The sequence below is a fragment of the Anneissia japonica genome, unplaced genomic scaffold (genome assembly GCF_011630105.1).
Source record: "Anneissia japonica isolate Jap-2015-1 unplaced genomic scaffold, ASM1163010v1 scaffold4058_len632159_cov189, whole genome shotgun sequence".
Taxonomy (NCBI): domain Eukaryota; kingdom Metazoa; phylum Echinodermata; class Crinoidea; order Comatulida; family Comatulidae; genus Anneissia; species Anneissia japonica.
The window spans coordinates 276,567-303,415 of NW_022735300.1; the positions used below are offsets into that span (position 1 = coordinate 276,567).

At 33.9% G+C, this 26,849-nt stretch overlaps 1 protein-coding gene and 1 long non-coding RNA gene across 2 annotated transcripts in view; both read left to right on the plus strand.

Moving 5' to 3' along the window:
• Positions 1-257: 257 nt before the first annotated feature.
• Positions 258-26,849, plus strand: part of LOC117116542 (THO complex subunit 1-like) — a 38,773-nt gene continuing 12,181 nt past the window's right edge. Inside the window, exons 1-11 of the mRNA XM_033260598.1 lie at positions 258-349; positions 2,681-2,754; positions 3,544-3,604; positions 3,738-3,923; positions 4,885-4,933; positions 5,430-5,525; positions 6,123-6,199; positions 6,914-7,084; positions 8,319-8,465; positions 9,193-9,293; positions 10,395-10,512. Coding sequence (XP_033116489.1) covers positions 302-349; positions 2,681-2,754; positions 3,544-3,604; positions 3,738-3,923; positions 4,885-4,933; positions 5,430-5,525; positions 6,123-6,199; positions 6,914-7,084; positions 8,319-8,465; positions 9,193-9,293; positions 10,395-10,512 — 1,128 coding nt within the window. The 5' untranslated portion in view covers positions 258-301. The remainder of the gene's footprint in view (positions 350-2,680; positions 2,755-3,543; positions 3,605-3,737; positions 3,924-4,884; positions 4,934-5,429; positions 5,526-6,122; positions 6,200-6,913; positions 7,085-8,318; positions 8,466-9,192; positions 9,294-10,394; positions 10,513-26,849) is intronic.
• LOC117116543 lies at positions 13,349-26,690 on the plus strand. Its single transcript, XR_004446775.1, has 3 exons — positions 13,349-13,453; positions 24,463-24,586; positions 25,832-26,690. It is a non-coding gene; the product is annotated as an uncharacterized LOC117116543 (long non-coding RNA).

Below are 26,849 nucleotides of genomic sequence, written 5' to 3' on the forward strand. Positions count from 1 at the left end.
ACATATTGTAGTCGATCATCCTGCTATCACGCATTGTAATTTTAGGTTTATTTAGTACGATTGACCTCCTGTTTCATTTTCATTTTTTGCTACTGTCTTTGTTGTAGCTTTAGTAACTATAGCGATGATTGTACGACGTTAGTTTATCTATTATTGTAATTTCCTTATAGATTACTGTGTTTAACCTATTGTTCCTTTTTTGAGATTTTTTGAAATTTTTGAAGCATACTGCTATATACAATTAACGTACTGTTTTGTTGTTTAGGAGACGATTTTCATTAAAATAATCTCCAAAAAGAACATGGCAGCGGCCACATTCGATTATGCGCTGGCCAGGCAGCAATATTCAGTGAGTTTACTTTTGTCTGTTTGGTGTGCCAGTGAATCAAAAGGAAATTTTTATTCTTCAATCTGATGAGAATTTTATTTTATCAATGAACTTAAATGTAGTGATTTTGGCTAGACCTCGGCTAGGCCCTAGGCCTCTCTAGCTAGGCCTAGAAAACTAGTCCTAGCCTAGGCCGCCCTAGAGATGGTAGTGCTGGCTAGTACGCTATCCTACTTAGGCCTAGAGGCCTACTTCGTATGCAGCCGAGTTGCTCACTGTCCCAGGCCGAGTAATGCCCCTGACCAGGACCTGGGCTGGCCTATCAAAGTCACGTCAATTAGCTTTCTTTTTATTAATATAATAATTCCAATTTGTATCATACTCGCTCACCACACACACAGACCAGCCTGTGCAAAAAATCTGTCTGCATTTCAGAAAATAAGGGCTGATTTCTGCTCAGATTTTGCCGAAAATTAGGCTTTGAACAAATCTTAATATAGGCCTGTTCTGTAATCAATGCAAATATGCAGCAATTACGATTCTGCACGCCAATTTTTCGCATAAATTTGAGCTAATTTTTTAGATATCCTCAGCGCAATTTAAAAACTTGACAGTATGGCACACAGATAGGCCTGCTGTAGATACATGGGATGATATATTGAGCAGCAGCTTGGCTAAAGTGGTGGGAAGCCCAGCCTCTGTGTGCACAGAACTGTGTACACAACCTTGGTTTCCAGACATTCCAACTTAGATTCTCCTGAAAAATGTATTCAGGGTCTGAATTTTTACCTTTCAATTGAGAATGTGAGGCATGTTGTGGCAAAATGGCTAAGTTGTAGCAAAAATTGAAATTCAAGTTATTGGTATTTTCAGATACCTGAGCATGTGATCTTTAAAATGAGGGGTCATTCATTTAAATTGGACATTTCAAGCCTAAGTTATTGGAAAATGAAAGTATAGTACTCTCAGAATCAAGATAAACATGATTTTGAGTAATTGCCTTTCAAAGTTATTTGTACATACATTGTATAGAATGAACTATCAAAATAACATTAAATAAACAATTTGTTGACTACTTCCAGAACTAATACATTGGTACATGATTAATAAGACATTAAACTATTGATCAATAATGAAAAACAAATTTGGATTTTTAGGCATTTTTTTGAGCTCCCATATATTATAGCTCATTTACTCAATATTGGTCTGAGCGACAACTTAACCATTTCGCCATGACATGCCTCATATATGCATTTCAGGTTGTCGCAACACAATTTTTTTTTTCAAACTACCTCAACCGACGGTCCCATCCTTGATCTTCTTCTTCTTCTTGCCCAGCTGCCAAACTGTCATCATATTGATGATTTTGCAACTATAACGGGCTACCTTGCAGGACAGACTCGCTTAAACTATATTTTCCATGAAAATGATTATTATTATTATTATCCAACAGTGCTTTAAAACTACATACATAACATACTGTATCTGAAATAAATACATATCTACACTGTTGATGCAACTGGTTGGTATAAATGATGTATATATTTTAAGTACTGTAGATGAAGAATTTTTGGTATGAAAAAGGCTAAAAAACTCACAAATAGTACATATTTTATATAATTATATATATATATATATATATATATATATATATATATATATATGTACATGAGATTATTTTAGAGCATGAGACAGACTTCAAATAATACAGTAATAACAGTTCAAAACTTTATCAAAGGTGCAGTGGACTAGATGTTGCACTTTTTTCAATAGCTTTCTCCGCCCCTGAGGGTCACATCATGTTCTCTGCAGCTGGTAGTGGTAAACCGGCGCACTTTCAAGTGTCCATGACAGGGGCCGAGTAAACCAGTACACCGGGGTAACCCCCTAATCATCTCGAAAGATGTACTGGGTTACTTAAAGTGCACATGAGCATTTGTGTACACTGGACCTACAGTTTATAGTCCTTATCCGAGAACACTTGTTCCACCACCAGAACTACAGTATAGGAGCGAGCCGGCCGCGAACCCATGCACGATATTGTTGGCTATGTTTACAGTGCCCCTGCCTTAACCGTTCAGCTATTTGACTTTTGAGTCTCCCACCGAATGCGTGAAACTTAGTATGTATGAGTTCCTGGTTGAATTCCCATCACCGCTCTTCTTGTGTTTCAGCTGGAGGGCTGAAGTACAGTACGAGCTTGCAGATGAGAAGTTTAAGCCATTAAAGCTGGTGTGCAATATGACCCAAGTGTAGGTTAAAACTAGAATGCAGTACACTCTTCGATAACAAGTACCATTTAAAATTTATCAGTTTTTAATTGATTCTCATTTATTGTGAATTAAATTTCAGGTTGCTATTCAGTCAGCATTGCCAAGCAAAGATCTGAAAGAACTTCTAGAATCGACAGCATCCATAGATGGCAGGTAAAGTAGAATTGAGCTGTAGCTACTGTAAGTGGTAGCTTGCCTTCCAACCACAGGATCCTAGGCTTAATCCCTGCCACTTATCCTTTTCTTTACTCATCACCGAAAACAATTTTATTCCCTAAGCATCATAATGAGACTTAGTTTATGTAGAGCATTTAGTGTGTGTGTTTTCCTTGTGAAGGGATTGCCATATTTTCTTAGAATAGTGATTAGAATTGCTGTTTGGAATATCCTTGGCACTTGTGCATAAAAAGTTGAATCATAATTTAAACAGATACTGATTTGGACCCTCAATTCGGTAATATATGACAAAGCACATTTATTTTAGATTTAAATATCCCATCAGTATTTCTGTTGAGACTTGAAAAAAAAAACAAACATTCAGTATTTGAGTTTTTTTTGTGTAACATAAAAGTATAGCACTACAACAACAATTAATAAATGATAAATCATACCATTTCTATATTTCTTCATAGAACTTTAACATTCCTGGTACTGTAATCAGTTTAAAGATTCATGTAGTAACAAAATTTTAAATCATTTAAAACTGTCTGTTGTTAGAAGTTGAGATTGCAATATGTGAACATTTTGAATGATCAATTCAATGTTTTCACTGAATTTTTGAGGTTTTTTTAGTTTTTCAGAAAGAAGTACAGTATGTCCGTCTTAATATGTCATAATTTATTTTTGGAAATTTTCCTTTCAGACTTGTATTTTTGTTTTATTTTTAAGTATTTATATAGTATGATGCCTACATTATTGAAACTTTTTTCCTTGTTTCTGTAGTGACAATGAAAAAAAGCCAGCTTTGGACCAAGCATTTAGAGATGTTCTGTGGAAGTTAGTTGTGAGTATAAAAGATAATTATTTTTTACTTTGTTTTAATAGCAAACATTATTTTTAAAAGGTTTACCTGTTAAAATGAATCAGTCCTACTGTATTGTTTCTTTTAACTATTCTTATGTCTTTTCATTGATTAGGTTGATGAGCGCCACTACAGTGAATATTTGCGCCTTATCCAACTTTCCATCGATGCCGTTGAAAACTCTCTTTCTTCAGCATATACACCTTTCTTGTTGCTAGGAGATCTCTTTGATACTGTTACCATAGAGACATGCAAGGAAGTATTCAAGTTTGTTGAGGAACAGGTTATGGTTTGGAAATCTGTGAGTTGAAAATTTCCACAGAGTTTTATTTCTTTGATTATTCTTATTTTTTCATTCACATTGTACAGTTCAATTAGTTACCATTTGTAAAGTGGACTAATCCAATTTTTTTTATATACCGTACTTGTAACGACTTTTGACGAAATACCCTTATTAATATTTATGACACATTTATCAAGGATAGCACTTAAATCCTGATGAAATATTTTATTTCCGAAGGCTTACTCTACTACTACTATAGTCCTATGTACCATATAAGCTATGATAAGTGCCACATAAAGACTGGATGCAAATACTGTAGTATTTTTAAACCCCTAATGTGTTGATAATCAACAAAGAGGAGGATGTAAAAGAATATCAACGGAAATAGAAATCACAAACATCACATAAAAAAAACACACCTTGCTGGGTTGCCGGGGAGAAGAAAAATGTCTTTTTTTACATATTAGTAGACTCTAAAAGGGCGGTTATCCCCAAAAACTATGACAATCTAGGGTTTTCTAAGGCTTATTTAATGTAAGCCTTTGAAAGCCTTAGATTGTCATAGTTCACTTCCTAGAGATTTTGAGTGACGCTGGACCACGCCCGTTTATGTTCTCTCTTGGAGGGTTAAAAGTTTCAATAGTGCACTGTCTTTGGAACGAGATTTTTAAACCGTTGGTCATGTGTGCAATATGCCCTATGTGCACGTTGAAGAACGCAGTACATTCTTTGGAAAGAGTAAGTGATTGCTTTCAAATGTACTGCTCAACTCACTACCAGAAGAACCACACTGAAAAAAAATCAAAATCCATATTTGGACTTAGTTTAATGTATTCACAAACATGATTCTATCCTATATTGATATGTAATCTGAACTTTTGTTGGATAAAAAGTAAATTATTCAAACTAATTTAAATTTAAATGTTGGTATAATGAATCATTCTGTTTTATTATGTTTTTTTTTTTTTTAATCTTTCAGGATACTTTCTATATAGCTGGTAAAAACTACATCCTAAGAATGTGTAATGGTACGGTCCATTTTCAAGTATATACTGTACATATGGTCATTTGAGTTAATTTTATCTTGAGCATTAGCTGTTAATTTAGTCATCTTGAGTAAAACTTAACATAAGAATATACAGTGTCTCATATGTGCCTTAAAAATTGTTTTGATGCTACAAATATTGTAAGTTAAATTGAAATTTCCTACGGATGGGATGGAAATAATTATTCTTAATGTTGCAATTAATATTTTTTTCTATATGATGCTATATTTTTGTTGCTATTATTGGTAATAACACACTGTCTGCATTCAGGTAATACATTTAAGGAATATAGTGTACATATAGTGTACAACTACTGAAGTTGTTTCATTATTTTCTATTATTCTGTCAGAACACATGTGGAACACAAATGAAATATATAGTGAAATGAAAAATTAAATCTCACAAATTAAGAGAGGTTCACTTTTTCTATGTTCTCAACTGATGTTGATTAGATTATTTGTTTTTTTAATTTCTTTAGATTTGTTAAGAAGATTATCAAAATCACAAAACACAGTTTTTTGTGGAAGGATTCAACTTTTCCTTGCAAGATTCTTCCCATTAGATGAACGTTCAGGTTTGTACTAAATTTCATTTGATGAAATTTAATGGTTCAGTAGTAAATATTCAACCTCTGCAAATAGTACTTCATAATTAAGAGGGTACGCAAACTTTTTACTGTCAGGCCGCACTTTGCCCACCTGTGCACAATAGTGTCACTGCCTAATCTACCGGTTTCAATGACTATTTATTTTTTGGCTGATAACATACCCGACGGCATCAGTACAAATCAATACAGAGTTGGTAAATACCAGTGGAAGTGGTTTGGTGCAGCGGGAATGGTTTGGTTTCCCAACCTCATGGTCGGAGTTTTAATCCTTAGCTGTGCATTTTGCTTGTGTCCTTGAGCAAGGCATTTTATCTGCATTGCTTTAGTCTACCCAGCTGTATCAATGGGTACCAGCAACTTTCTGAGAGCAACCTACGGTAGACTAGCGTCCTACTCAGGAAGAGTGTTACACTCTCATCCGCTTCACGCTACAGAAACTGGGGATATGTTCCCATCCCTATGAGCCCTAGTGGCTTGGCAAATGATTTACTACTACTAGTAAATACCAGTGAATAATAATTTTGATTGTCTTCCACATTCTTATTATATAATTTCTTTCACCAGGTCTCAATCTCATGAGCCAGTTTAACTTGGCCAATGTCACTACATTTAATACAACTGATTCTGAAGTCTCATTAACAGTAAGTATAAAGAACATGTTTAGGTGCAGGGTTAAGTTTTTGGTTATGACTTTAATTTATAAATTTAGCCACATGGAATGGGGGTTTTTAATAGTTAATAAATCTTGCATATAAGCAGCAGTCGCATTGTAGATATGTACAGGATGTGAAAGGGTAACTTTACCGATAGACTCGTTCCTGAACGTACTGTTAATAACATGCTGTTGAAAAAAGTGAACTGTTTTTTTTACGCACTGCAGACTTATTTTCTACACACCATCTGTTATAAAATTATATAATTTAAGAAACCATTTTATATCAGAGTTGTAGCTAAAGAAAACTAAGGGTGGGTGACAGACATTTTGAGGGTGGGTACATGATACCATTGGTACCATATATTGGTATTGGTATTGGTACATGATACCATTGGTAAACTTTAGATAATAAGAGTGGATTTTAAGGATGGAAAAGTGGGGTAATTAGGGTGGTTGGAGGGGCAAAAGATTAGCTTTAGACTGGGTGGAAACTTCACCATAACTACATCCCTGTTATATATATATATGTCTTTTTGTCGTTTCAATAATAACAAAATTTTACATCTCGTGGTCTCACGGCCAAATTGTTTGTAAATTACAATTTTCGTTAAAAATAAAATGATTACAATATACCATTTGATATTTTTTAACTTTTCTGGTTTTGTGGAAGCATAGAACAATTATTTGTATAATTTCTCAGTTAGATGCAGATAAACCTACTAGTATGAATGTCGATGTGACAGGACCAGAGGCCGGCAAGACTGAGAAACCGATTGATTACATTCTTTACAGGAAATTCTGGTCTTTACAAGATTTTTTTCGTAATCCTACACAATGCTATAAAAAAGAAAAGTGGAGACAGTTTCAGAAGGTAAGTAAACAAAATCTTCTTCTTATCGAGTCACTATGTAGCTAGTGTGTATGATCTTGCTTACATAGTGGGATAGAAGGATTCACAGGTAGGATGGATACCGGACATGAGCCACGACGTAAACGCTCCTTCTGTGACCGGACGGGGACTGGAAATGGACCAGTACACCAAAGTAACCCCTTACTGTTCTCGAATGATGTACTGGGTTCTTTAAAGTGCACACGAGCCAATTGTGTACAATGGACCTACGGTTTAGAGTCCTTATCCGAGAAAACTTCTTCCACCACCAGAACAGTAGGCGAGCGTGCTGTTCGAACTAACGCCAATATTATGGCTGTATGTCACTGTTCCCCTGTCTTAACCGCTCGGCCAACCGACTCGCCAGTAAACAAAATAATTAAAAAGAATTCGGTTAGATAATATAAACAGTCATTTATTCGACTTTTTCTTGGAAACATTTCTGGTCTAATGTAAAATGTATGAGGTTGATGATAATGAGCAATGGACAGTGTCCTTTGAGGCTTAATATGGCAACAGACAATTCATGAATGTTTAATAACCATCATCATACGGTTACTATTATTTAACACCTTAAATGACTTTTAATCCCTCGTCTGTGAATATAAATTGCTCATACATTGACTTCATAAATAGCAAACAAAATTTTGCAAGAGAATTTCAGCAGAAAAATTTTTTTTTTTTTTCGTAGAAGTACCAGATAACCAGAATAAGATTTGAATTTAATGATAATACAACTAATAACATACAGGATACTTAAGGGGGATATCTTTTGTGTTTTTTTCCACTTAATGTCATGTTATTTTCCCCTTAACATCGTTTTTTTAATTGTTCTCTAATTTCTCCATTGTCTAAGTTCCCCTTGAGGTAGGTTTATTACATAATAATAACAATAATAATAATAATAATAATAATAATAGAATAAATATTAATAATTCTTAAGTTTAGCATCAAATTGCTAGGCCTCAGTACCAAGGCTCTTTTAGGACTCTATAATGCCTATTATAGGACAAAAAAATGTTGACTTCAGGCCTTCTATTATCTATTTGGTTTTACCTGGGTTTGTCCACCCCTTTTCCAAACTCGTCCCAATATTGCGAGGATCTACGATACAACTAAACTACTGTACTTATACTCCATTTCACTGCTAAAACATTTACAAAATAAGAAATTTGGTATCTGATAACAATTATTGTTTTTACAATTTCACTAATAGTATTCCAAGGTCGTGTTAGATGCATTTACTAGTCTGAAACTTGATGCGGTTCAAGGTTCAAAATCACGAAAACACCAAGCTCGACAGAAGCTGCATAAACAGAGCAAAGACCAGGTCTACTTTGCAAAGTTCTTGACCAGTGAAAAGGTATGTGATAATGTGGATGAGGTTATGTCTGTACTAGTACTGTCTGTCCACTATTGGATTATTATCATAATTTTATCCTCAATATTTAATGTTTTATCCACAATTTATTTTAGTCATTGATTTTCAAAGCATTAATAAATATTGAAGATGTCACCACTGCCTCGTTCTCAATGTCATGACTGTTCGATTGAAATTTTAATGCAACACTGCTGTTCATTATGTTTCCATGCACAGTCAAATTAAGAATATTACATATTTCCTTCAACGCTAATAATATTTAGGCCTAGTTCAGACTAGATAGATAAACCCGGCTCAACTCATCAGGTTTATCCACCTGCCAGTCTGAATTAGGTGGCTTATCTCAAGCCGGGCTGTGTTTCTATAGTAACTAGGCCTGGCGTGCCACCGTGTTTAACTTTTCTAAGCCAGGCTATAATTGCTGCTGGGGGGTGGGGGGTCTTGCGTTGACTTCGGGGTAAAAAATAGATCAATCACCACTCAATTATGTGTGCTGTAAGCGAGCGTACGTTTCGAGCGCAAGTTTTCAAAATATGTTTCCTGGTAACGGTTTATTAATATGCAAATTCTCGCGCTTGGCTAATCCCGCTAGTCTGAGTGCCCGGCAAAGTTAAGCCGGGCTTAGCTCAAGCCTGGCTTATCTCCAAGTCTGAACGTAGCCTTAGTTTTCTAGCAAAGTGCTTTATATTCTGTTTTTTCTTTGTTTCAGTTGTTTGATCTTCAAATTCATGACTCAAGTTTCCGTCGGAGTGTTCTGGTTCAGTTCCTCATTTTGTACCAGTACCTAAACCAAACTGTCAAATTTAAGACGTAAGTTTCAGTTTCAATTCTCGTATTGCTCTTTATCTTTCTTCCTTTCTTTTCCATCAAATTTTATTTTCATTTTCTTTTATGATTTCACTTTATTTTTTTTCCTAATTAATTCAATGCATGTCATCTCATAAATCAAGCAGTGGTGGCATAGGGATTTTCCACATGGGTGTCTGAGGTCCCCCCTCTACTGTGTTCTTCTGGTCATTGGTTATGGTTATATCATACATATAAATTATCAGTATTATTGATACTATTGATTGTTATTTTTATCATTAATGTTATTATTGTTAGGGTATTGTTTTATTTATATTGGTATTATTGTATATTAGTATTATTGTAATTCATCTCCTAAGTACTTCCCTCGAATAAAAGTGGCTTTCAAACATGATTTTATTCACCGATACTGCCCGCGAGTTTGTGCCGCGATATATTCTATTGTGTACAGTGTAGACATTATAGTGCTTGATCAAGAGAACATTTTACAACATGCCTTGATGTCTTGTACCATTGAGACATGGTTAAACAGCCAATTTTCTTACAAAATAAAAATAATTTATGTTACAAGAACTCAGATAGGCCTACTGTATGAACAACCCATGGTAACATTTTATCACTCAAATAATTATACAATAAGTGCCACTCTTAAATATGTACTTCTCCTGAATAAGTGCTCCACTAAAGCCTTAATATTTACAAGTGCACCAAAGCTTATTGGGTCTAATATATTCTATTGTTTTATATGTAGTTTTTATTATTCATGATTTCATTTATTGTCTTACACATATACAAGATAAAGTACATGAAATTTGTTTTTCCAAAGCTGGGAATACACAAAATAAACATACAAATTAGATAATTACAAGGCAAATATTTAATATATACATACAGTGCATAAAAAACTTAAATTATGGTTAATAAAATACAATATATACAGTACAATACAGTAAAGAAGATCTAAATGAGTTGTACACTGTGGGGGTAAACCAGTTTATAAATCACTCTATTAAATTAATATAATATTTGCATTTTACTTAAGACTAGTTAGGTACTTGTGCCAAAACTTTGATAATTTAATTTAATTTTCTGTCACTTTCTTAGGGGTACACATGTTTTAACAGATGAGATGAGTAATCATATAAAGGAGAGCACTGAAGTTGTTTACATGCTCCTTAGAGAGACACCCCCTAATGGAGAAGAATTCGCAAAAACTGTTGAGGTAATTGAAGGAAATCTTAATATGATTGGACATTGTATTTTCTTTTCAGCACCTAAGGGAATAAAAATACTTTTTTTATACACATAGGTGTCAACATATTTCATTTATATTATAGAACACAGGGTAACAATTAGCAAAATTTAAACATTAATTAAGTTGCAACAATTTGTTATTACGAGATAGGCTTTTAAATGGGTATTTGGTATTTTTAAATGAAAGTAGTTTGTAATGTGGGTAGTGAAAGAGGGAGGAGAGGTGTGGTTTAAATTTCCCAAAAACATTAACAGATTGATGTCAGTTTCGGTAAGTGAATTCCCACCATGTTTGACAAGACAAGGGTTTAACTACGCCACTTGCCACGTATGCGTTGACTTTGTTTTCTTTTTAGTTACTCAGGTTTTCTCGTGTTTTCGTAAAATAACACGAGAATACGTTTGTATCTGAGGTCAATATACACACTGTTTTCACGTGGCAATAGAATACATAATAATGTGTTAATGAAAAAGATATTATTACCCAATTCTATTATTGTTATTGTAGTTTTTTGTGTTTTTTTTTTTTTTTTTTTTTTCTTTATACAAAACTCAATCACTTATTAGATATTATAACGTAAAATACAGTCATTCCATTACAATGATCAAAGCACATCACCTGCAGAAGTATTTGATTTACTTTAGGTAATGCATCTTAATGCACATTCATAATTAAAAGTAAATCAAGGAATTTTTCATATAATAATAGTCCTTGTCTGATATAGTTCAACATCATTTTGCCAATTACAGCTGTGTGTATAATGTATATAAGTGACAGAAATGTAATTGTTACAATATTCTCAAATTGTTCTTTTTTAATTATTTAATGATTATGCTCTCTTTTACAATCAAGAAAACCTTCAAACTTCAATTTAAACATTACATTGATTTTAATATTAAATGATAAAATAGGTTATCAAATTCCAATAAGATGCATATTAATATCAAAACACATGATTTACTAACTTTTTAATCTGAAATGCATTTAAATTTTTTTAATTAAACACTAACAACTAAACCCGACAGTGTATCTTGAATTATAATTGATGGCAATGCCATTTAAGTCCTGTCCAGACTATCAAATTTTGTTGACAAAAAATTGTTGTATGCCCATATATAGTCATGATGTGCCTATATACGGTCATGAATTGATGTCATCATGGCCATATTTAGGTATGTCACATGTTTTTATCAAATAATCAGCAGCCATGCAGCTTTAGGTTTTATATATACTTCAGTAGCATCATTTGAAGTATCAGCATTACCTCTTTGCTGAACTATAGTCTCTTTTACAATTTTATTTAACATCACAAGTTGCGATCCAGATTTTCAATCTTTCAAGAGTAGTTTCTGAACTGAGGAAGTCTTGGTCACATCCACATGGCATCAGGGAGTTTATGGAAGCTGAATGGGATACTGTGCATGACAGCTTGTCAGAAGATTAACCACTGCCCACACCATAAATGCCTCATAGCTGCTCTTTTCTTTTCTAAAATGTCTGTCTTATGATTTCCGATAGGCAGTGACCATAGTGAACACACATAATTGCTTCTTAATTATTTTTTGTTTTCTATAGCTTCTGATCTTAATAATATAAACATAGGAAGTTTTTTAGCTACAGTAATATCAAATAAAATTCTTCTATGTGTTTGAACATAAAAAAGCTAGAGCTAGTAAATTAAAATCACGTCATTAGTTTTTACAAGGCCCTTTAAGCTTGGTTTCCATATAATCGCTACACACTATTGCCGACAGCTTTTGGTGATGCTGATCGGTCGGTCGAATCGAGGAGCCTTTCCGATTGTGTGGGTGACTGCTACGCATTACAACGATTGCGCTGAAAACACTGTAGCGATTTTATGGAAACCAGGCTTTAATGAGAATTTGCCAAACACAAAAATATACAAGGCCCTATTGAGCATTGCAGTGCAGACAACGTGATACAAGGCCCTTACTAGCATTGCAGTGCAGACAACGTGATACAAGGCCCTTACTAAACATTTATGGATAATTTAATTTCCATGTGGTAAATCACATGAAAACAATACTTTACAATGTTAGTTATTTTTGGCATGCATCATTTACATTATCCTTGATGGCCCTTATAGTTGAAGATATTTCTTGAATCTCACATTCAGCTGTATAGCGCCCTCATTTGTGGTAATATTTGATACTTGGTATTGGAGAGACTAATTAGAAAATAAAGAATTCTGTAATTTTGAATTTTAGCACACTAAATATTAATTTTTGCTAATGAAATCTGCAGGAAAAGTAATTGTTTATTTGTGTAGGTTGGCTGATCAGACAAACTAGGGTTAGTCCAATGAGCCTTAAAAGAAAATAAAATTAAAAACACTGTTTTGGTTCGATGTCGTAATAATTTACGGTTCATCGGTTCAGTTTTTTAGATTGCATATTTTTCAGCTGTGAACATTTTCATCTTACATATGTTTGACCTACTTTCAATTTTTTTGTGGGTCAAAAAACTTTTAAAAAATAAGTAGTACAAGTGTGAAAAATTTTTAATTTTAATAAAATCCTTTTATGTATAGAAATTTAACAAATCATACAAAGCCAATTTGTTAAATTTCTAGTCTGCTAGTTTATGATTGACATCTGTCAATCACTTTGAATTGTGTGCCAAACAATACACGATAGCTTCACATAATATATATATATTGTACCCTGTCTTTGCATAGATGCACTTACTATCTCCTTAATGGCTTGATTTTTCCTAAGTTCTTTGTCTGGTGCCTGGATTGTGTTTCAACTGACTAATTTCTATTTTTATGTGTGAAAATAGCACTGAAATTTACACTATTGACGGCGAAGAGTTGCGGTTTTCTCTGCGGTTATTGAAGGATGACTTAGTTTGTGTTTGCGTGATTACAAGAGATTATTAACACTATGTAGGTGGCCTTAAACTCTGATTTTGTACTTTTTAGAGTTGAAATAACAAAATATAGCAGTCTCACTTTAATTGTAACATTATCTCCTTTTCTTTTATTATTTGTTATGATTTATAGTAGTTTCTTGTTGGTTCTATATACTGGGAAATGCACTTTTCGTACTTCATGACATTGTAAACATTTACATACTTGTTCTTTAATTGGGAAAATATTGTTCAAAACCATTGAAGTAATTACCTCCTCTGCAGTGTGGTATATTCTGTGGGCAGGCTAAGCTATCCAAAGGGTGGGGTATGGGGGAGGCAGAGCAACATAAGGATAACTTTGGTGCGCAGTGCCATCTGACCAAGCCAGGGGAGTGTTAGTGAGGGGGGTGTCTCCCATTCCTAATGAGATTTTTTTTTAAATAGGTACCTCTGGATGGCTGGAAAAGCACTCTTAGACTTTTAAATGTAAAGTTGATAAAATACAGTTGTTACTTTACTCTGAAACTCAAGGCAATAAATACGCATTTCATTTCATTATGGGCGTGACCAGTGGGGCTTGACCTGTCCAGTGGGGGGGGGGACACTTAAGAGTATATATAAATAGCACTGAAATTTACACTATTTGACGCCAAAGAGTTGAGGTTTTTCTCTGCGGTTATTGAAGGATGACTTAGTTTGTGTTTGCGGGATTACAAGAGATTATAATAATATTAACATTACCCCAGTCATTAGTTCAAACATCTGTGGGGACCTATACTCATGGTAGAATTCCATAATAATATTAATAATAATAATAATGATAATAATAATAATAATAGTAATAATAATAATAATGATATAATAATAATAATAATAATGATATAATAATAATAATAATAATAATAATAATAATAATAATAATAATAATGATGATGTTGCAGCTAGTAACTAGCACATTGTGTACGAACATACCAGGTACTCACTGGTCCTCCTAGGTGAAGAGAGACAACTGTAGGTAAAGTGCTTTGAACTCTCGACCTCAAGGTTTAGAAGCTGAACAGCAATTGCTGCTCCAATCCGCTCCTATAAAGGGTGTACCTGTAATAGTTTTGATTTCCATTATGCTGAATACTCATCAGATGGAATGGAATGGATTTATTCAGTGTGAACACAAAGGATAAAACCTACAAAAGTCTGAAGAAGACTTTTTTTTAAATCTGGGTTTTTCTGGTGGTGATTGGGCAATATACCAACGGGAGACAATCTTCTACTCCTTTCCGAATAGTGTACTGTGTTCTTTAACATGGACACGGAACCAATGGCTTAAACGTCTTATCCAAAAGATGGTGCGCAATCGTAACTCCAGCTGAAATACAAGAAGAGCAGTGATGGGAATTGAACCGGGGACCAAGAGATGTCCATGGTTCAGCGCACACACAGTGGCTACCACTACAGGTAGTTTAGCTGATGGAGCTAAAATCCCCTCCAAAAATACTAATGTTGTGACAGAAATCAAATATGCTACGTACAGTAAATTTATATAGGAATATTCTGACCTGTGACTTCAAAAGAATAAAATGTTTTCAGTCACAGATGAAACTTGAATTCACCTCAAAGTGTTTGTGGTTTAGTATGACATTCACCATGCAGTTTGAGTCCTGGTGAAATTTTTATTTTTCTTTGTTGATCCGATTTCTTCTATACATTTTATTTATATATTTATTTTATTATCCAGTTTTTTTAAAAATACTTATTCATGTGTGCCTTGTACAGTATATTTATATGTTTCTGTAGTCACTAATTATCACCATGAAACATATGAAGAATGTAGGTATGACCATTAACAGGTGAGAAATATCGGTCTCAACCAGTGAGCTTCTGTAATATTCAACCTCTTAATAGGTGTGTTCTCTGTCTACCTGATTGGTTTATAGGTGGGAAATGCACTTTTTAATTAAGGTCGTGTATAAGAAGATTATGAAAACACCTCCTTGTAAATGACAGCTGTTTATGCCGTGCTCGTGATTATCAGAGATAAAGGTGAAGTGGACGCATGTGAATATCTCTTGTATTCCCACATATTCAGTTTTATTTCTTCCACTTTTTCTGGGTTGTCAATATTTATTATGTGACAACCGTTAAGAACATTATATAGGATTTCTTGTCTGATGTTTGACTTTTTATGTTCATGATAATGTTTTTTTTTAATATTTGAGATGCAAGTATTAAGGCTGTACAATTGATTTTCTGGATGGAGTTGTTTTAAGTCCAAACACAAATTTTGATACCAAGATGTCCTCAATAATCAATTACTTGAGTGTGATAACAATTAGGATGCATCCCCTTCCGCCAGTGGCATATTTAAAAGTTATTGACATGAGGGGCTGATAGATTAACAATGGGAAGGTGAGTGATAGCTGGGAATAACATGTTTTGGTTGATTCAGAACTAACTTGCTCAGCAATTTTCAGTGGGGAAAAGGGTAACTGAGGACAAAAGTTTTATTGGAGGTGTTTTGTTTTCAAATTCTTCATTTCACAAGGAAGAAACCCAGAATATCCTGCAAAGTTGTAATCACCCTCATAAGAATTATGTGATGGCCACTATGGATATTTAGGTCTGGATAGATATGCAAATACAAAGAAAGACTTGGATAAGGAACAAGTTTTTTTATTATATGACCTTACATTTATTCTTGGCGTAGTACATGGGATTGAATAATTCAATTTTAGTGTAATATACTAGTTCTGAATTTTGTAATCAAAAACTAAAATCTTTGTTCAAATATTTTTTTAATCTGTTGATGTTAAAGGGATTGAAAAATTAGTTTGTTTAGTAGCACTTTATCATCCATTTGAACTCTACTAATCCAAAGTAATGCCAAATAAACTCATTGAATATTTACATATTACACCATAATACAGTGTTTTGATCTTGGGAGGATTATTAGTAAAATAGGTTCAAAAATCTCAAAACAGTCATCCAAACAAAGATTGTTGTTGCGGAGTGTGACGAAAAGTACAATCACCTCAAAAATAATTTTGGGTCAGATTTCACGGACCGGTAGTCAGCTGAGGAGACACTGAAAGTAGCACAACAATAGGCACACTAGCCCCACCAGCGCTCTTAACATCCATCAGACTGTTACACCATTGTTTTCCTCAATGTCTTTCACAGTGTGTGTGACCGCCATAATAATACCTGTATCTGACCTTTGTTCCACATTTACCCCATCTTCATCCCCCTTGAAATCTTAGATCTATCTATAGTATACACAGTTCTGCTCTAGAGTACCATTGACCAAGCTGCTGATGATAGTATTTTTGTTTATTTTCATCATGATTTTTTGCATAATATATATTTATACATAATTTTCTGAGGGGAGAATGCTCCCTGTAAAAGAAATGGTGATTAATATCTCGGGGCCCATTCCCAAGTAATGTGTTCTCACCCAACCCATTAAACTAATATTTTCTATCAACAACTGTGTCGGCTTCACCCTATCCATTCCCATGTCACCCAGTCGATGTCTCCTTCACCCTAATACCCATTCCCATATCAACAAATATAATAAGTCTCCTTCCTCCTTTCAATTTCCTTCTGTCACCTATGTCCTAATTATCAATGTCTGTTAAAAGTAGGTTTCTTGCCTTGCTGGGTGTTTTATATCAGATAAACTGTGCATTTCCTCCTTTTCTCTCTTTTTTCCATGATATTTTTTTTGCTGTTAGAACTTTATTATGTACCAATGGAAATTAATAACTTGATACATTACATTATAAACATGTTCACACTTTCGATTTCAAAGTACAGGCTCAGTGATATACCGGCTGTAGTAACCTGAATCAAGTAAACCATGAAGGTAAAACTACCTTGTCAATGACTTACAGTATATGAGGAATCCCTGCAGGGGGACAAACTATATTGAGCATATAAGTAAAGAAAGGTTACATTATGCCTTCTCAGGCTGATAAATACAAAAGTACAGTGACCTCCATCATCAGAGGATAATAAGTGCATTGACCTTTATGAAGTCAGTGACCTGGATGCAGTTGAGATTAAGAGTTTTGTAGATTTAAATATAAAATTGAAATGAATGTTTAACATGTAAACCAATTTAAGATTACTTGAGATGTTTTTTAACATCAGTTCATTATGTGGAAACATTTAACATAGTGGAAGGCTATGTAAGAGTAAGGGACATGTCTTGGGCAAGGCAATTCGATTGCTTCTCCACCCAAATAATACATGCATACTGTACCAGATTTTTCTATCGCCCTTTATCAATTGTACACTTTCCACACTGTTTATCTTCTCTCTCTGCATTACAGAATGTTATAAGAGGAAGTAACATTATCATCATCAACATTTTTCCTGAAGTGATAACTGTTTAAAAGTATTAGAATATGTGTGCCATTAAAGAGATTGAGAACTGTAGCAATGTCAAAGGTCACCATATCAAATGCTTATACTGTAGTTGATCAATCAATGCTCACTATTTCCAGCGTCATTGAGATCAAGGAATGAACTATATACTGCCCTCATTAGACAAAGTACTTTATCAGCCTTATATCCAGACACTAAATTATTAGATTTCTGGTCTATTGCAATTAGGACATTGGTATGCATTTTACTGGTTGAACCCATGCTGGTCTTGCCTAAATTATTACTGGCCACTCATGGGCTGACCATGACTTGCATTGTCCAGCCATATTCTACCCTAGTCTTGTATTTGGCAGAAGGAGTGTGCATTTGTTTTGAATGTTGGCAAATGACCGACATAATTTTCAGAGATGTGCACAAATGTGATCCTTTCGTCAAAAGTTTAGCTGTACTTTTTGAAAGTGCTCTAACCCAACTAGACATGATACATAGGAAAATGTTTATACAGTACATTGCTTATATCAACGATTCAAAAGTAATTAATACCTCGTTAGTCATGACTTTACCAAATTAATATTAATGTGTGTAGCATATGTCAATGGCACACATATACTCAATCAAAATATGTCATATAAACTGTATTGGGAAATCATTTGAAAAGATACTAGTTACAGCTGTTTGTCACTTAAATCACCACAAAAGAAAAAAAAATGGAGACATTATCCTTTGACTCTACCTTAAGAGCCAAAATTCTAAAATTAAAAGTGATACAAGGTCCAGTCATCATTGGCCTTTCTGCATTTAAGTAACTTGAATTTTCCATCTTATCTACTACTCAGTAATTTCCATAATATATTTTCTCCACTTTCACTCCCATTCAGCTTTGATATTTTTGCTGATGTAAATCCACTTCACTTCATGGCCCTGCAGTGAAACATTTGGCAACAAATTTGTTTTGTTTATTATTAGTTTAATTTATTTCCAAATACTGAAGATAAATCCAAATATCACCCCTACTTACCCAGCCTAAATAATTACCCTACTAAACAAAACAAAATATCACCCCTATTTACACAAATCCCTACTAACTCAACAGGGGTGGTGCCTGCAGGGTGGACCAGTTCCCCCTCTCAGGGAGAGCTACATTAGTCTACCTGCCAGGGAGAAAATCCACAATTCATCTAGGAGAAAAAAAATATGTATGTATTTTCTACATCTAAAATATTGGGGACATCACTGTTTTGCAGATCCTGGCACCACTTTCTGTTACACAACATAAACATCATCCCAACTAAACCAATCCAGACATTATCCCTAACTAATAACCCAACCTAAACATAACCCAACTCAAACAACGGCCTTTCTAACCAAACCTAAACATCATCCCTACTAACCCAAACATTACCCCATAAACCCAACCCAAATATTCACCTTCCAACCCAATTCCTCTCCTTCAACCAAACATAACAAAATGAAAAAACATGCCGATATTAAATTCACATGCATGTTAATAACCAGCTGCGGCAATCGTAACGGTGTTGTTAAACGATTATTGAAAGCAACATTGGCGCGATCCCAATATACAGCTGTGTTCTGGTATTATCCTGATTCAGGATGACAAGTTAGTTTACCCTATCACTGCACTTTTCTGATGTTTCCTTGTCGCTATCTGGGACTGGATGATAGTATCAGAGAAGACTATTCAATGTGCACTTTTGCTTAATTTTCTCCCTACTCTAGTTTGCATTCCCGCTGGATTTGTCAGTGCAAAGCAAACAGTCTGGAGAATTGTACTCTGCTCCCCTTAAAACTGACAGGGACTGAGTCACGGAATTACTCAAGTTGTGAACTTTTCCTGCTGTTAGTCAATGCTCTACCTTTCTTTGGTGACCCCTCTCTTGCACTTTCCGTTAAAAGTTTCTTCATGTTGGTTTCACGTTGCACTTTTTAAATCAATTATGATCAATTTGGATCAATAGTTTTCTGACTTTGTTGCTGTTTAGTTGTTGATCTAACTTTGTTTCCTGACCCCCTCTTGTACTTTCCAAAAAGTTAGATTATAAGATTGTCATTGGTTACAGTTTCTCCAGTATTGTAAGTATTGTAAGGACAGGTGAGACACACCTGGTCTATCTTTCCTTTGCCAGGTGTATGAGTTTTACTGGCCACCTGTACTATAAAAGCTGCAGATATATATTAATCTTTAATCTTTACAAATTAATTTTATAACCAAGTTTGGAATCATGAACTCCCTACTTATAAACATATGAACTTCAACTTCTAGTTAAGTTTTTCCTCTTTTGAAAAATTTCAAAATAATGTTGAAATTTAGGATTGAGGTTTTGAGGGCAGAATCCAGTTTAGCTTGACCATTGTCACTGTGAGTACATTTAACTGTATCTTCTAATTGTTCAACTAGAAATTAAACTGTAGAAAATAAGCCACTCAAAATAAATTGACAGAATAATAGCCTCTTCAATATGTTTGGAAACTTTGTTATTAGAGTGCAGAATCAACAACCGAGTATTGGATCTTTCCCATATTACGTTTTAATGAACGATTAATATATGTGGAGAAATTCTTCGATGAGCAGTGAACATGTTAAAAAGCCTCATGTTATGTTTTTGAATTGCGTTCTTGTTTGTTTCTTTTAAATACTGGGGCGCAAGATATATCTGTAAAATAGGACTTTGTATCATGTCAAGTATCATGGGAGTTTCTGAAAATTATATCGATGTACAGTAGCTGGCTGCAGGGCCCTTCAACATTAACTTACAATATGACTTCACAGTTTATTGTTTAGGTGACATTTCTCGCAATCAGAAATCGTCTGCAACCCGTGAAATTCTGTTCCTAAATGCATATAAAAAAAATTATTGGACAATAGAACTACACACCAAGTATAGAAATGCATGCCATCATTTCAGGATTCAATATACTGTATCAACATTAATTATGTCATATCAGGAATAATTCCTGATGATGACATAATTAATGTTGAAATATTGAATCCCGACATGATGGCGTGCATTTCGATACTTGGAAATAGAAGTATACCTTTCAACTATATTTCAACCAAAGATTGTTTATCCCAATGTGTGTTGTAACGATTATAAGTGTCCCCATTGACTGCATACTCATACCTTGACCAGATGCATTAAGACGTTATTGTTGTTGTTGCTGCTGCTGTTGGCGCTGTTGTTGTTATTAACATTACTTTTATTTGCTATTATTAATGATTATCAATGTTTTTATCATTATAATTTATTTGATTGTTGTTAATATTATTATTCTTCTTAGTAAATGTGTGGAGTTGAATAGCTTAGTGGTTGAGATGCTTGCCTTATCCCATGGTCATTGGCTCAATTCGTACACATTTTTTCTCACAACTAAAAACAATTTCACTCCCTTGACCTCAATAAATAGACTTGGTAAAAAACATTCCATCTAAGTGGCGAGTGTGCTTGATGTTGAATGAGAAGGAAAGAAAAAAAAATGTTTAACATTATTATTATTGTCATTATTATTATTTTTATTTATAGTTATTAAAGAGAATTTTTCTATTATTAAGTAATTATTTACAATTTAATCCTGAATATGATTTTTTTCTCTCTCTCCCATGATGTAATCTGATTTCTTGTTTTCTTTAATTTGTTGGATGTTTTTCGAAAAACAGCAGATTAACACGATTTGGTTTTGAAAGTTCACAACCTTCTTCAGTTGCACTTTTCCCTCTGACAAGTTGGACAGCCTAGAAAGTGTCAAGGGTGGGGGGAAATTTGGCTATGTCAGGAAGCCCTTCCGCCGAAGCCTGTCGAAAATCTTCTGATACGTCGGTTCGATTGTACTGTCAGAAACTCAATTCCCTCTATGCCTCTCTTGTCAGTCTCCATTGGGAAGCTACCCTTCTGTCAAACTGCTTGATCTAATGATTGTGACCACTGCTGTGACATTTTCAGCAGGCATAGGGCCTTGTAAGCTTTACACCCTAAACTTAATTAACCACAGGAAGTGATCAAGAAAATGGAATTATTCGCATTGGCTGATCAAAGTTTACACTTTAAAATCAAATCTATGTACACAACAGTTTTTTCTTTTGATAATAAATAATTTGGTTTTATTTTAAATATTTTAAAAATAAAAATTTCTATCTTCCAAAAGTAATACCAAACTAATATGAAATTCTAAATCATTATATAACAGAAATGCAAATCAGAAATATAAATCAAATAACAGAATTTAAAAGAAAAAATAAAAACGAAAATTTAACTAATTTAATTCTGGTGTTAAGGTACTTTCCAGTGGAAATTAATTAAAATATTACAGTGGATCAAGTTTTTAAATGTTGTCAGTTATGGCTCATAAATTATAATTACTAAACAAATGTAACCCATACCCAAAAGTATCTTCCAGAGCCTTGTTTGGAATGATTTTGATTTAGAAAATTGTAAGATTTTAATTAAGGAAAAGTTCCTTCATGTTTTTATTCTTCTTTAGTGTTTCATGTTTATTTTTAAGACTGTTGGCATTAAACGTGTAATGTTGTGTTTATGTAAGTTTGTTTTCTAACATCTCGAGACTTTGCTGAGTAATTCAATTTTTTGTCTTTATTTTGTGCATTACGGACAATAAAGTTTCTTGTTAGTACTATATTATTTTTAATATTGTTATATTATATATATTGTTTTGGTTGTGTTTAATATCTTGAAATCTACACAAGTAATTTTTATTTTGTACATTTATTTCATTAGTCTTGTCATAATTCATCATATCTATATAATTAATGTCAATTCACCTTGACAGAAATACTATATTCATGCAACAATTATAATTTGCTAATGTGTACTCATTAAAGACGATTAGGATGACCTTATAAATAAAATGCAAGGCAAAGATTTTTGCACATTATTTTAGACTTGTGTACTTTTTACATTTCCATTTTGATCTTAATCAATAGTTCAACTCACCCCTGACTAAACTTTTTCAAGCAACTGTCGTTCTTCTCAACAGTTCTTTATACTGCACTGTGTTTATTTTATAGGAAAATTGATTCTTGTATCGTGTGTCGTGTACTGTACTATGTATTATGATTTATAGATTGTTACAGAATGCAGAACATTAATTGTCCTTAATACGTTCTAGATATCTTAGCAACAGACACATATTGAAAGAATTTAGAAAGCTCAAGCTGATGATAATGTTTATTGTTGTTATAGATAATATTATTAAGTACTAAGAAAACTATATTTATAAAAAACATGGTATGTTTGGATTAATGGATGTAGATCGATGGACAGGTAGATACAGGTAAATGAACAGACATATATATAGGTGGTTGGACGAATACATAGAAAGGTGGACACATACATACATGAAGAAAAATGGATATTGTACATCAAGGCTGGGGGATTTCAAGGACCACAGTTCTAGGAGCCAAAGTTCCCTAAATTTTAGCAAAATTTGGTGTACAGTAATGTCCATAACAAAATGAGCAGCATCCATCGCTGTTGGTCAGGGAGCTGCCAAGGGCCCTCGCTCAGGTTCCAGTTGCTGAAGGCCAATTTGTGGTTCTCTTGTTCTGGAAGGGTAATCTATATACTGTACAGTATACAGTTTTTTTTGTGAGCATGTACAAGCATAGCAAGCAATCCATGGCTGGGGGAACAAAGCTGCCAAGAATCCCCATTCTGCATCCAGGGACCATAAGCCTTGAAATATCAGCGGTTTTGACGTTTTCAATGTGATTTACAGATTTTCTATCACTCTTGTATAATAGGCCTCTGCAAACCTACCTCATGAGTAAATATTAACATTCTCAAATGTAGTGATCACTCATTTTCTGCAGGGATATTTGGTTAAATACAATGAGTAACCGAAGACCATCACCTGGTTTTCAAAAATGTCAGATGTTATGTAAGACCAGATTGAGTAATTTTTGTTTTGTTTTATTATACCTCCTGAAAAAGAGTTTAGCAGGGCTGCAGAGGTAGGTGGTTGGGTGGGTAGTAGCCTGGGTTACTCACTTTTTATTGCGCTTAGTGCGTGCCATACCTAATTTGATTGGCATCCCATACTCAATTTTTTTTTCCACATTATTTTTTCTCTAAAAATTAACATGCTCATTGGTGTTGCTGTCCAGAATGCGCACTACGCCAGCCTTACACCGTGTGTGTGAACATACCCTTAGTATAGATAGATTAGTTACAATATCTGTAGAGCATTTGTGAATAACCTTCAGCTCGACACATGTCTCAAATTGCTGGAGAACGGTGCAGTGATAGTTGGTCCACCTATTTTAATTACTTTGGTAAATTGTTACTGGTTAGTTTTTGGATAGTTTATAGGTTAGTTTTCTAATTTTTGTCTCATTTATATGCGCTCTCAGAAGAGTTTTAATTGTGAGTTGATTTCTGTTTCCATTTATTAATGTTAATCCTAAAGCTAGTACACAGTTTAGATAAGTACACAGCTGATATGTATACATAGTTCAGTACACCTGGGGTGAGATACTAAGTACACAAATGGTAACAGATCACATAAAGTGTTATGTACATTAAGCACCAAAGATCAATACACAGTACTTACAAATAGTTCACATGCAAAGTTTAAATTCTAAGCAACTACAGTATAGTAATAATAATTAACTATGGAATTTTGTAGTGTGTGACACACCAGCATCCCTGGCCTGCCAACAGCATCACTGGCCCTATTGAGCCCAGCTGCTGGAATACCAGTAGGCTCTGGGACGACCCACGAGTCCATCTGGTTGAGTGAAAGGGCCCAGGTAGTGCTTTATTGTTATTAATGCTACTTTTATTATGTTGATTTTAAATAGACCTTTTAGACTACACTAAATGTTTATGTGTATATTATCAGATCATATTTATTTAAAATAATTATTTGCGCTTCGGAAACTAATACTTTTTTTTTATAGTAAAATTTGTTTGTATCAAGTTACCATATCCATTGCTGCACTTAGGCGATAATAAAACACAAGTGATATTTAAAAACTTCTACGTCCTTTTAGAGAGGAAGCGAGAACGCATTCTCAGTAGTTGGCATTGAATCAAAGTGCATTGCCCCCCTCTGGTTTACTTCACTTCACTCCTGTACTCGTCATACTGTTTATTTCTGGAAAATGACTTGTTGATAAATATGTTTAAGGGAGGAAATTTGTTAAAGATGAGAGCACCGCTAAATTTTCCCTTTTGCGTCTCTCATAACCTGCAAATACAGGAAGACATTGCTTACATTTTATGGGGGGGGGGGGGGAATGCATGATCCTTTTTTGTCTGTGTTGAATAAAACCAACCATATTTATTATTTTATAATGTAATACCCTTCATGTCTATATTTGACATTCTCTATTAAGGGAGATGTAAAAATTCTCTCCTAAATTAATAGTTCATCTTTTTCATGGCCATAATAATTATCACCACCATCATCGTCTGTGGCAGATTCAAGAAAGGGGGGGGGGTGATGGAAGCAGCCAGTTCGGGCCCCCCAAATTTTTGTAAAAATTTTTTAAAAATGGAGAAAAAAAAACAATTATCAAAATCTATCTATCTAAATCTGGGAGTGCCATTTCTAACCATGGTGGGGCTGAGGTGGCCTAGTGTCCGTCTGTGAAAGCCCGTCCCAGGGCCCCCTCTATTTCAAGTTCATCCACCACTGATCTTCATCATTATCATATCATAATCATCATTGTCATTATCATTCCCATTTTTTAGACTACCACCAACAATGATCATTTATCATCAACATATCACCATCATTCGTCGTGGTGGTGATGATGACTGCTGTTAATGATGATGATGATAATGTTTAAGAGCTCTATTTCCTACAAACATGTTATCAGATATCCATTACGTCCAGAATGATTTTTTTTTTTCAACTTCCATAAAATCATTTAGCTTTGTGTTCATATCACTTATCAGGGTTATTTAGTCTATAAATAGTGTAAGCCTACAGAATAATATCCTTGGTGACTATACTTAGAACATCCCGTTCTTTTTTATTTATACCAAAGGTGCAGTAGGTCAGACATGATTCACTTTTGCAGTTAATTTTACTTACATGGGAAATACAATGGAAGAAAATATCGGGCTGGTGTCATATCTCAGAAGGTCTTTGGTTCAAATCTGAATCATAATTATTCTCATGGCAATGAACGGTTTTCCGCTGCAATTTGCCAGGAGACAAGCACTGATAAACTTGCACTATCGTCTTGGGATGTGAGATATTTTTTTAATTTGCTCTCATTTGAATTCTATGACGTTATTTATAAATGTCTAACTTTGCCAAATGTTAGAAATTACTGCAAACAGAACTGGTAAACATGTTTTATTTATTATTAGGCTATTGCACATGCACATTAGATGGAATGTCGTTGCTTCTAACATGATCTTGCAAAGGTCTTAAAAATGTACCAAGTTTGAAAGGTTTAATTTTGATATGATTGATGGATGGCTTGGATTTAATACATATTGTACTTTTTAATTGATTGCTATTGGCATGCTAAGTGCCTGGATGAGTGATATGCTAATGTGAATCTGTCAATTATCGTTATGACTGCTAGCTAGTACTGTAGTAGTCACCCACAACTCTAGCAGTATGCAGTAATCACCTATTTTCTCAAACTTTATCAAGGATTTTTATAGCCAAATCATTTTAATGATAAAAATGCATTTACTAGAAATTAATCTACTTGGATGTCTTAAACTGGAATTTTATAAACTATCTTTCATATTATATTTTGTAAATTAAATTGAACTGATGATACACTTTATTTAAGTTGCAATATTTCTAATCATTTTTTTTAACTTACTTTAGAATATTCTGTGTATATTTTTATAAAATTAAAAAATCAATTGAACTAATGATATTTAAACTGCAATTTTTTTTAAATTATTACTGTATTATCATTACTGTATTAATTATTATTATTATCATTATCATTACTGTATTAATTATTATATTTTTAACTTTGCTGTCATACTCTGGAATTTTGTAAATTAAATTAAGAAGAGAATCTAACTGTTGATATT